General features: G+C 39.6%; 1 protein-coding gene, 1 long non-coding RNA gene and 1 other non-coding gene across 3 annotated transcripts in view; 1 reads left to right on the top strand and 2 right to left on the bottom strand.

Moving 5' to 3' along the window:
- The window catches only part of IPO9 (importin 9), a 56,635-nt gene that overhangs the window by 18,174 nt on the left and 26,121 nt on the right, over positions 1 to 12,340 (bottom strand). Inside the window, exons 5-14 of the mRNA XM_036086636.2 lie at positions 11,366 to 11,454; positions 10,486 to 10,572; positions 9,803 to 9,922; positions 9,589 to 9,689; positions 9,332 to 9,390; positions 8,606 to 8,757; positions 7,787 to 7,885; positions 6,339 to 6,445; positions 5,824 to 5,963; positions 3,073 to 3,232 (exon numbers count right to left, since the gene is read on the bottom strand). Of these exons, the coding sequence (XP_035942529.1) occupies positions 3,073 to 3,232; positions 5,824 to 5,963; positions 6,339 to 6,445; positions 7,787 to 7,885; positions 8,606 to 8,757; positions 9,332 to 9,390; positions 9,589 to 9,689; positions 9,803 to 9,922; positions 10,486 to 10,572; positions 11,366 to 11,454 (1,114 nt within the window). The remainder of the gene's footprint in view (positions 1 to 3,072; positions 3,233 to 5,823; positions 5,964 to 6,338; positions 6,446 to 7,786; positions 7,886 to 8,605; positions 8,758 to 9,331; positions 9,391 to 9,588; positions 9,690 to 9,802; positions 9,923 to 10,485; positions 10,573 to 11,365; positions 11,455 to 12,340) is intronic.
- Positions 1,567 to 8,055, top strand: LOC118532227 (uncharacterized). Its single transcript, XR_004915598.2, has 3 exons — positions 1,567 to 1,626; positions 5,347 to 5,517; positions 7,965 to 8,055. It is a non-coding gene; the product is annotated as an uncharacterized LOC118532227 (long non-coding RNA).
- LOC118532281 (small nucleolar RNA SNORA42/SNORA80 family) lies at positions 2,766 to 2,900 on the bottom strand. Its single transcript, XR_004915630.2, has one exon. It is a non-coding gene; the product is annotated as a small nucleolar RNA SNORA42/SNORA80 family (small nucleolar RNA).

Here is a 12,340-nt window from a genome sequence, read left to right as displayed (position 1 = left end):
TAACAACTGAGCCACCCAGGCGCCCTTGTTCCTTTCTTCCTCTCTTGCTGTCTTTGTGAATTTATTATTTCCCATAGTGGAATGCTCTGATTCTGCTGTCTATTATAGATTTTTGCTTTGTGGTTACTGTGAAGCTTGCATAAAACATTTATAGATATAACAGTTTATTTCACACTGATAACTTTGTATACAAAAGCTCTACTCTTTATTCCCTCTTTTATGTTTTTGATACCACAATTTAACTTTTTATATTATATATTCATTAAATTATTTAGCTAGCTATTTTCAATACTTTTGTCCCTTAACCTTTAGAGATAAGTGGTTAACACACTGCCAGATTACAGAATTAGAGTATTCTGAATTTGATTATATACTTATCTTTATCAGTGTGTTGTATACTTCATATTATTAATTTCATTTCAGCTTTAAGAATTCTTTCAGCATTTCTTGTAAGGTAGGCCTAGTGGTGAAGAATTCCCTCAGCTTTGTTTGAGAGACTGTATCTTGCCTTCATTCCTGAAGGACATCTTTGCTGCGTATTCTTGGTTGACAGTTTTTTCTTTCAGCACTTTAAACATATCATGCCACTCTCTCCCGGCCTGCAGGGTTTCTGCTACAAAGTCAGCTGACAGTCTTATAGGGATTTCCTTACATGAGAGAAATATTTTTCTCTTGCTGCTTTAAAAGTCATCTGATTTTAGACAATTTTTTTAAACTAATTGATAGTTTTATTATAATGTATGTTGGAGAAGATCACTTTGAATTTGAAATTTTGGGGTGAAATATTAGCTTCATGAACATGGATGTACAATCTCTCTTCAGATTTGAGACATTCTCAGATGTTGTTTCTTTAAGCTTTCTGCCCCCTTCTACCTCTCTTCTCCTTCTGGAGCTCCAATAATTCACAGATGGTTTCTCCTAATGGCATCCTGAAGTTCACATAGGTTTTCTACATTCTTTTTCGTTCCTTATTCTTTGCCCTCCTTGAGTGGATAATTTCAAAGGCCCTGTCTTCTTTTCCACAGGTTTTTTTCTTCCTCTTGAGTTGTTCTGCTTTCGATGGTCTCTGTTGCATTTTTTATTTATTGACTGTATTCTTCACCTCTGGAATTTCTGCTTGGTTCTTTTTCATGATTTCTATTTCTTTGTTGAACTTCTCATTATGTTTCTGTATTGTTTTTCTGATTTTATTGAATTGTTTTTTGTGTTTTCTTGTAGCTCACTGAGCTCCTTAAAACAGTTATTTTGGATTCTTTATCAGGTATATCACAGATCTCTGTGTTTGGGCTCAGTTACTGGAAAATTATTGTGCTCCTTGTGTGGTGTCACGTTTCCTTGATTTTTCATGTTCCTTGAAGTCTTTCTTGTGTTGCAGGTCTTCACATTTGAAGTAACGGTTACTTCTTCCAGTCTTTACTGATTGACCCCTTTAAACTGTCCAGTCTTGGATTTCTTTGGCTCCAGTGCTATGCTGGAATCTCTCTGCTGGACTCCCGGACTTCCACAAAGGCTCTTTCATCTTTGGCTGATTGTCTAAATCTGTGTTCTCCAGGGGTTCCTGGACCACAGCTGAGAGGGGGTGGAGCCAGTTCATGGACTACTTCAGGGTCTGCAGCTGGGACTGAGGTCTGTATTCCTATTCTCCAACACACAGCTGGGTAAGATCCTCCCAGGTACTTGACGTGTGGTGCTGGTGATAGAATCCAAGCCGTTAAGGGCATGGAGCTGTGTCTGGGGCTACAGCCAGGACTAGGGTTGATACATCAGCTGCTGGATGTGGGCCTAACTTCTCAAAATGGCTCTCCTTGGGGCGCCTGGGTGGCTCAGTTGTTGGGCGTCTGCCTGCGAGCTCAGCCCACATCGGGCTCCCTGCTTGGCGGGGAGCCTGCTTCTCCCTCTCCCCTCCCCCTGCTTGTGTTCCCTCTCTCACTGTCTCCCTGTCAAACAGATAAATAAATAAATTAATTAATTAATTTAAAAAAATCTGCTCTTCTTCCTGTGTCCCCCATCTCAATTCTACCTTCCACTCTACTCTTAAAAAAAAAAAAAAAAATGGCTCTCCTTGTTCTTGGACAGCACTGGGGTTTCAGTCTCCTCTCTGGGTCTCACAGCTCCCACAAAGGCACTGTTGTCCATCAATAGATGCCAAGTTATTGTTGTTGAGGGAGGGATACAAGCGACAGGCATCTTATTCTGCCATCCTGCATACACTATTTCCCCTCAATGCTTTCTAAAGACATATATAATAATGCAGAGCATCTCAATCTCTACTTCAAAGGAAGAGAGCACCAGTAGGTAGAAGATGAATTTTGTATTTTTAGGATTTTAGGTAGTTTTTAGGATTCGATTGAGATTTTTAAGTTTGGACTTTAAAATATTTCTTAAAACAACAATACTCCCTCTGATCTTGGTAGGAATATAAATAAATGACTAGTTGAGCCACTAGTATATTAGCTGTGAAAAACGGAGGTAAAACTAGGAGAAAATAAGCAGTGTTTCTAGGCCTCATTATCCCAAATTTAGTCTCTAAAACAGGGAAATCAATCAACAAAAGGACCTGGGCTCTAATCATGCTTCTATAATTCTTCACTTACAACCCTATGCAAGTTATTTATCCCTCAATTCTTCACCTTTCTAAGAAAGGGAGTTGGTCTAGATGTTTCCAGAGCTGGAGTGAATTTTAAAGGAATGAGGAACAAAAGGGAACAAGATCTACTGGGACTCAAAGAAGCCACATTGTTTCTTTTTTTTCTGTTTTCTCTCTTCACTGTGCAACCCACTTCAGTGCCTGCAGCCTATGGCACAGAGGCCAGGCAATGGTTCAGGGCCACGGTTTGCTCTGGCATGGGGCACTATGAGAGGCCCAGAGGGACGAGCCTGCCATAAATCCAAACCCATGCATAGAAGCCATGTTCTTGATATGTTTTTTTCCCATCCATTTGCCATTTGGTAGGAGATCTTCATCAGAAATTTCCAAGCAACATAATCCACTGGCCAAATGCTGTTTGGGACTTCTACTCTGAGTAATTTTCTCTTAAAATAGCTCTTACCACCCTAAGGTGGTGTACTCACCCCCAGATGGCTCTCACGGCAGAAATTCGAACTGATGGGGGTTGTGTCTCATGAAGACCACTAACTGTTGCCTGTAGAAACTGCTGGATCAATTCAGGGGACATAGCAACAGTAAACCGACTGGCAGCCCAAAGTGCCCGGCCCAAGAGAAAAGGAGACACTGGGAGGAAGAGAGAGCAATTAGGGGTTGGACAATAAAAGTTTCTGTTACTTGCCCTTCCTCCTTTCCCACCTCCATCCTCAACTTGTCACAGTAACTGGATACTACATAATATATACAACTTAATTAAGGAAAAAGGATAACCTTACCAGATAAAAGCAAATGTTCAACCTATGGTACAGAATCATTTTCCCAGTTTCGCTTTTCACTAGTTGTTGCAAAGCAGATCTTGAATATTCTTAGGCTAAAAAGACTTACCTCCCTCATTTCCATCCCTACCTCTCATTATCCTTTACCTGCACTACTAGTTAGTCCCCTAAACGTCTCCATTGCCAGTTTTTTCCTACTCTTGGACTGCTACTGAAACATTATAAATTATAGCTGTCATTCTTTTATTTAGTACCTGTCAATAAATTCCATAGTCTACCAAATAAAGACCATTTTAGTTAAGCATTATATTCAAGGCCCCCTATGATCGGGAACTTTAGCATTATCGATGATTTCCTTTTATGTGTTCTAAACTCAAGCACACACCCCTCCCAGCAACTTGCATCTTACCTTGCCATTTCTGTGCTTTGTATATAAGCCAAGACATTCACCTCTACTTGCATCATCCAACTGATCTTACGCTGAAGTAATCCTAACTATCTCTGTGCTAGTCTTTAGCTTTCTTACATATTCTTACATATTTTGTTGGATATTCTAGCCACCTGTGTAAGGATGTCTACCCCCCCCCCCCCCACCTATTGTAAGCTGCTTGAAGACAGGGACTATACTTAATCAGCTTATCACAGGGCTTACCTTAGTTACCTGTAAACACGTAGTTGATGAGAATTATTGAACAGAACCTAACAACCTGCGCCAGTTAGGTAATTACATACTAATTTATATAATACAGAATAGCAGTACTCAAAGTATGGTCCAGGGACTCCTGGGAGTCCCAAAGTTAAAACTTTCATAGTGATACCAAGATATGATCCATCTTTTTCATTCTCATTCTTTCTTAAGTATACAGTGGAGTTTTCCAGAGGTGATCTGATGTGTGACACCATGGCTCTGACAGCTAATGAAATGTATGCTTGCATTCCCTGTATTTTAGAAACTTCTCAGATTTATTTATTTTAGAGTGGGGGGGCAGAGGGCGAGGGAGAGAGAGAATCTTAAGCAGGCTCCACACCCAGTGCAGAGCCCGATTTAGGGCTCAATCTCACGACCCTGAGATCATGACCTGAGCCACAATCAAGAGTCAGACGCTTAACCATCTGAGCCACCCAGGTGCCCTGAAACTTCTCAATTTTAATTTCTAATATGTTAAATATTGACACACAAAATTCACAGAAAAACTCTTTCCGATCACTGATAATTTTTAAAAGTATAAAGCGGTCTTCACACCAGAAAGTTTGAGAATGGCTAGTGCGGAAAAGCTTTTAGCTATTGACAGGATAATAAATGCTATATTAAACTTTGCCCGTCTCAATTATAAATATTCTCAAGTCTCCATGAATTTTTGAAGGTTCTTTACTAGGGTAATTCTACAAAAAAAACATTGATGGGTTTAAGAAATTTCGACACTTTCATTCAACACATAATTATGAAATGCCTATTACATGCAAGGCACTGTGGGATACAAACATGTATTAGACATGATTTCTACCTTCAGAGACCTTATAGTCTAGTATGAGAAAGAAAACATTCATCAGTGTAAGAGTGAAAAAGGCTATTTCCAATGGGCCTGAGCTCTGGATGTTCAACCATTTTAATTTTGTGAGTCAGAGAATGGAAGTGACTTTGTAAGATATCCTCTAACAGATTACCTAAAGTCAGAGTAGAATGTTTTCAAATGGCTTCGGCTATTCAAACGGCTAGTCTATGAGCGAGTGAATGGAGCAAATAATGCCAAATGTGCCATGATTTATGTACACGAGAAAGCAAAGATGGCCTTTTGTAATGGGGGGGGTGGGTGGGTCTAAGGATGAGAATAAGGCATAGCATGGGCAGAAGCAACATAGCTGAAGATGTCAAATAGAGAGATGATAATTCTTAGCTATTGCTCTGCATTGCTGGAGAAATCCGAGTCTAATATAGTAGAGCCAACTTTTTTTTTCTTCCTTAAGGCAAGCAGCTAACATGGACTTGAGAATGGAACATTTTAATTATTTGGATCTTGGCCAAGAATAAAGTTTGAGAAAAATGACAGGAAACAAACAGGAAGAATGAGCCTGACACAAACCGCCTGAGGGTATTTTGGACTTAATAATGACAGAACTCAAGCCAAAGTTCTCAAGGTACAGTAACCAAATTTGCATCCCATTCAAATGTCAAAACCAGCCATAAATGTGAGCAGTAATTTGGAAGGAAATGTGAACAGAGTGGAAAAATTATGAATGCGGCAATATTTCTTAGCTGGTAAAGCCTGAGCCAAGGTCTCTAGGCTGTTTTAGAGGTTCAGATGAGTTCAAGCTCTAGTGTGGAAAGAATTTTCACCCAAAGGACACATGAATACCTGGTTTACCTATCTAAGTGAACAATATAACTGAGTTGATGACAGGTTTAAAGATCTTCCAGAATCCTGCCATTGTGCTGAAACATACCTGAAAGGTTGAGGTCTGCAAGGATGACATTGGTCAGGAACCCATGCATGTCAAAATGGATCCTGCCATTCTTCACACTATCAGTGATGATAGACTTCACTGAGCCGAGGGCAAGCATACATGCCTCGTGTATCTTCCACCTGAGAAAGCGATACCATAGTCTGGTAAAACAAACTACACTGCCAAAAAAGATAAATGCCTGAGGGAAGGAGAAACATGAAAGGGCATTCCAGCACAATCTGACCCAAAAAGGCCATTTTCTGTCCTTCTAATTTAAATCTAGAGCTGAAAACAATGACATTTAGATTAACAGATTTTTCTAATTAAAAACAAAAGTAAAAGTCCTTCCCTCCAAGGCTTTTTAAATTAAGGGGTAAAATAAAAGCATCTTAACCAATTATTTTAAGGTTGGGAGGAATTGCTTTAAAACACATGATTCAAAGCAAGGATTTGATTGTCTCAGATCTGATGCCCAGAATATGTCCCTAAGTTAAGTATCTGCTGCTCACTCTTACCAGTGTTCAGTACCGCTGTTTTTGGTTTGCTCAGCTTCTTGTAAATGCCGAGTGGCTGCAGCAGCCAGGGCTGCTGCACTCTCATTCTGGAAATCAGTGGCCACAGCCTAGGGAGAGAGGGGAGGGGCTGGTAAACCTGTCTGTGCAAATTAAACCCACTTTACTTTTTTTTTTTTTAAAGATTTTATTTATTTATTTGACAGAGAGAGAGACAGCAAGAGCAGGAACACAAGCAGGGGCAGAGGGAGAGGGAGAAGCATGCTCCCGGCTGAGCAAGGAGCGGATGCGGAACTCGACCCCAGGATCCTGGGATCATGACCTGAGCCCAAGGCAGACACTTTAACCAACTGAGCCACCCAGGCTTCCCGAATTAAACCCATTTTAATTGAAACTGAAAACTTAACTGCAACTCAGTGGTTCAAACTCTTTTACATATACATGCTAAACCCCGATTAGGTGTATTAAAAATGCAACCCCTCTTAGTTCAAGGTCTTTAATGGAATTAGAGTAATATTTATATTTCTGCAGTGCCTAGGCATTGGAAAGCTAACAAAATGTAAAGCTCCCTTTGGCTAGACTGAGCAGAGAATAAGTAGCACTAATAGACTCAGCTTCAGATAACAATGGACCAGACTATTTATTCTCTGGGGACTGACTGTAGAAATAAAAGGCTAATCTACAAATTGAAACTTAATGTGATCTTTCCTAGGTGCCTTAGAAATACTGAAGGATAGGGGCACCTGGGTGGCTCAGTCGTTAAGTGTCTGCCTTTGGCTCAGGTCATGATCCCAGGGTCCTGGGATGGAGCCCCGCATCGGGCTCCCTGCTCAGAGGGAGGCCTGCTTCTCCCTCTCTCATTCTGCCTGCTTGTGTTCCCTCTCTCGCTATGTCTCTCTCTGTCAAATAAATAAATAAAATCTTAAAAAAAAAAAGAAATACTGAAGGATAATGAGAAGTGTTCACTAATAATGAGAACAAGCCTTCCACCCAATATACAGCAAGAGGCAGCTTCTTCACAGAACTTCAGCCTAGAGACAATTCTATGCTCTAGTCAGAGCCAAAGAAAACAGCAGATGTTTGGATGTTCTTCTCTCAGCAATCTAATTTTTTTTTAAAGTTTGCCAACATCTGGTTTGTGCTACAAATTCTGGCTTAAGAGTGGATTAAACTGAGTGTTCCTGATTTAACTACTCTTACTCATTAGAACACTTTATCCTCTGTACAATTTTTACATCTAATATTTCCTTGTAAACCAAAACCAGGACCAATGACTTTGGAATTCCTGAGTCTCAAACTTCATTTGGGATGCTCTCTTGTTATCCTCAAAGAAATCTAAGATACAGTCACGCAGTAACACTGCTCAACTTGGGTTAGATGCCTAGAAAGAGGGAATACTCAACTGATTGATTAGGGTTTTTTTGGTTGAAGTATCAAGGGAACCCACTTACCAGCAATAGGTCTTGAGCTGCAATCCTAACTGTATAGGAGAAAGTATCATCATCCTCATCTTCTACAAACTGTTGGGGGTTGGCTGTCCATACTTTAATCTGAAAGGATGATGAAGTTAGGTCTTTGTGAGGCTGCCAATCTGGTTCATATGTTCCCTTTTTTCATCCACACACACAGGAAGATTTCAACCTTTTGTTTTTATCTGGAACAGAACTCTAGTTTTCAAGTCTTTTCTTTTTGATGTAGAGAAGCAAATCCTTTATCAAGGTAAGTAGCAAAAGTTATTCCTCTCTAGTAGACACTATTTTAGAATGTGGCTGATTACTAGTTCTTTGCTACCTTTCATCAGCTGTTATTTCTGACAGATCAACTTTCTGAATATATTAGGTCTCATGGAATATTTAATGTGAAAATTATGCTGATTCTTGTGGTATTTATATAAGAGAGGAAACATTATCTTATTTTTCTAATGTTCTTTTCTGGTCTAATGACCCACCAACCAAGCTAATGATTTCTGTCTGTGTGTCAGTATTTATAGAAAAGGAGTAAGTTCTTCTAGATACCAGGGTCTTTGGTTAGTGGTACTATGGAGGTAAAAGTATTCTCAGAGTCCAATTATCTAATACTGGAGTTAATAAAACCACAACACCCAGAAATTTTGGCAATAACATGGTATCAAAGCCTTCCTAGGACTTCACATGAAGTTACTCTTCTAGTGTCTATTTTTAGAAATAAAAATTGTTCACTTGACCTAGATTTCACATTCAAGTTGCACTTTCCCAAAACAAGCTGGTAACTGTCTCCCAAATATCATTTACCTGCTCCTCAGTGATCTGCATGTACAGGATTATATAGTAAATCAACTCAGGCAAGGCTTTCTTAACAGTGCTTTTGAATTTGCTATTTTCTAGGAGAGCATGGACAAACTCAAAAATACTAAAGACGAGATTTTCAAAGCCCAGGACTTCACCTATAGGAAATACACAAGAGAAGATTTTAATGACAAGAACGCAAAAGGAAAGCACGTCTACTGGAAATGAACTACATTATCTTGGTAAATTAATGAATATTTAAAGTACTTGCTGATTATTACTCCCAAAGGAACAGAAGAGGGTAGCTAAGGAGTCAAAGAAAGGAACTTTGAGAATATTAAATATTCTTTGGTTTTTCAAGTATAAGAATCAGAAACACTGAATATATTTTCCAGCATGTCTATTTTTGATTTCAAATACCTAAAAAATATTAAAACAGAAATGAAAATATCATCTGCCAGAAAGAAGTAGGCTGGATAGGATGGCCTTTGAGGTAGGTCTTCCAACTCAGAAATTCTATTTTATGAGATTTATGCAAATGCCTTTGAGGAACAGATTAAAGATTTTCAATGTCCCATTTTCCCACATCAAATACACTGAAAGGAAACTCAACTAGAAAACTCACTTAAGAGAGTGAAGCCTCTATGTTACTGTTTTTCTTTGTCTTTTTCCTTTCCTAGATCCTTTTCCTCCCTACGTGGTATATCTGTCAAGATCACATAAACTACATACCATCAGAATCCACAGGATCTTCAACTTCCTCTGTGTAATTTACTTCTGTCCTCACATAAGTATGATGAAGAGTAAAGAAACAGAATTTGGAGTCTGCTTTACATATATTCTACAAGGGAATGTATAACATTCCAACCCTAAGAGTAGATATTTTAAAAAACTCATTTAAAAAAATGGAACCATATGAATGCAAGACCTAATGCTAGATTCCCGACTACGGGTGGTAGCAGGTCCCTTAAGCTTTCTGAAAAGGATATAAAGCTGCACTCTCAGTTAGGGTGTTCCAAACAATAGGCAGAATCTGCTGCATGGAGGACACCATGTGCTTTGGGAAGTTTTTCACCAGGGCTGTCACTGCCTGAGAAATTACAAAGAAAAAGATCTAAGAGTTACACGTGATATAGGAGAAAAACCAATGATTTCAGACCACCTTCTAAAACTCCAAGTATCTCAACAGTAGTAAATGTTTACCTTTAGGACTTCCATCTTAAATCCACTGTCAGATGTGGGGCCATCTGGTATCTGGAGGGCCTGAACAAAGGCCTCTGTGAACTGCTGCACCACAGGAAAGATCAGAACTTTGGCTGCACCCTGATAATAGAAACCAAAGTCAATACTGGACATACCACTAATCAGTGGCTTCACTACACATATCAAATACCGCAACACAGATCTGAGGCATCTAAAGATTTCTTCCGGTCGGGTTCCAATCAGAAGAGTGCAGCCATAAAGTCACTGGAGGTGTTGCCCAAAATTTCAGGTTTTCTTCTCTAACCCCTGCAGTTCCTCATCATGGCCTTCTTAAAAGCTATTATATATATAAGACCAACTTTTCAAAACTGCTTCTGAATGACAGGGGTTGGCGTTTTTCAGCTAGCTTCATCTCACGTGAGAGGCCATAAGAGAGTGGAGTTCTGGGCAATGGCTCATATGAAAAGATGCAAGGTAAGGTGGTTGAAGAAATATGGCTTAAACAAAAGGAAGCTAAACTATATACAAATGAAAAATGTAATCAAAATGCTAAATGCATCCACAACTCTGATTAAATCAGGGTGCATTCTGGTACTACTGAAGTAAGTCACTGCTACGCCTCTAATGGAAGGCATAGAGATTTTTAAGCATAAAGTCTGTTACTAACCCAAAGGTTTCCTTACCTTTTCCAGTTCCTCCATGTTACAGATCATATGGGCACAAGTGGTAAAAATCTCCACAGCTCGGGAACGGGTCCGAATACCATACACCTGTGAAAAGTTACAGCAAAGCCATGAGATAGGCGTGTCTGTGTCTGCGTCTGCATATCTGTGACTAGAAGAAAAACTATGACTTCTGAATCCTGACATGGGACTGGATTCCCTAGAGAAGGGAAACATCATCTACTCATATCCAGGACAGACTTCTTCTATAATTCAGAGAATAAAAGCCAGCAGAATGTTAGAACTCAGTGGAATTAGCCTTATATGTAGGCCTCTGTGGGCTGATTTGATTAAAAATATTAGGCTGGGTGCTGCTTGAAATCTCAACACAGTCAACGTATTTCTTTCAAAAGACAGACTCTTGGCTGGTGGCAGAGAGGAATGGGGAGGTTAAAACATTACCCATTAGGCACTCACAGTTTATTTATACTGTATACATATTACAAGCCTATTATGGGCAATGCAGTGATGGATTGCTTTGCACACACTTAACTGAGGTGAACAAGCTTAGGTGGGCTGCCTCGACAAGAGGCTAGAGGTAACACAAAGCAGTAGGTACTCAGGAGTTGCAGGATGCCAGGAGGTAGGAGATATGTGAAGAAACAATGCAGATGCTATTTCATTCTCTCATCAAAGAGAATGAAATATATATATATATATTTCTGCCCTCGCAGTTATAAGTGAAAGATCTAAGGTTAATCCAGATTCAGATCTCCGTCAGTTCTGGTCTTCAGGTATGGGGATAGGCAGCAAACACAACAGTTTCCCACAGGAGATGTGGAGGCTGACCAGAACCTGAGCAGCTCTTACTCGCTGGGATCTTGGAGCTGAGATTTCATACCTCGGCCATAGTGAAGATCTTATACATCTCTGGAAGAATGACTGGAGCAACAAGGGGCATCTGTGTGTCTGTTACTTCTCGAGTGAATTCTACAGAGGAAAAAGGAGTACTATAAAAAAATAGTGCTTTATAAAGATGTAAGTGGGAAAATTTTCGAACTGTTTCTAGGTGGTGGTTCCCAAGCAGATAGCATACCGGTAAAGACATTGGCCTGATGGTCTTATCCTGGGGAAGGAAAAGGTGCAAGAGTTATTTGTTAGAAGGGGGAAGAGAACAGTACAAAGATAAAGGAAATTACGTAAGACTGAGAAAAAAACCTTTATATAAAGATTGAAAAAAAGAAAAAAAAAAACATATTTAAAGAAAATCTGTAAGAGCTGTGTAAAAGTCCTTGTAAGGTCACCTTAGGGAAATCCTGTATTAATCTAATTTATGCCTGATCATCAACATCCAGGTGCACTTCAAGGTGTCTTACCTTTGGTTCCATTTTCAATATTCTCCCTTGGTGAGTTGTTTTGATGCACACAATAAAATATACGCAGGCTTAGTAGGCTCAACTCCACTCTGTTTATGTTACTCTTGCCAGTGAATGACATTTATTGACCTAGAAGTCAGAGGCTGCCGCTCATTGGAACAGAAGGGATTACCATATGAATGTGGCAAAAAGCAACCTATTCATGAAATGAGACTTGAAGAAGGTAAGGGAAATAGGGGTCGTGTCTTTCTCTTCACTTTCCGCACAAGGCACTGAGACAGCATGAAGGACCCTGGGGTTCACGTTACTAATCTGTGGAATACAAGCCCTTGAGTTCCAGTGTCTGTTCACTTTATCTGCTGCTTTTCCTAGCAATTCCACATTATCACTACAGAAATGGAGCTAATTATCCGGGACATTCTTCAGGAGGATCTACAACTAGAAATGCATGTCGGCACTTTCAAGGTTAATATACCCCACAAATTTTGGGCAATATCAAT

Source organism: Halichoerus grypus, chromosome 7 (assembly GCF_964656455.1).
Source record: "Halichoerus grypus chromosome 7, mHalGry1.hap1.1, whole genome shotgun sequence".
NCBI classification, from domain to species: Eukaryota; Metazoa; Chordata; class Mammalia; order Carnivora; family Phocidae; genus Halichoerus; species Halichoerus grypus.
This window is presented reverse-complemented; position numbering and strand designations above follow the sequence as displayed.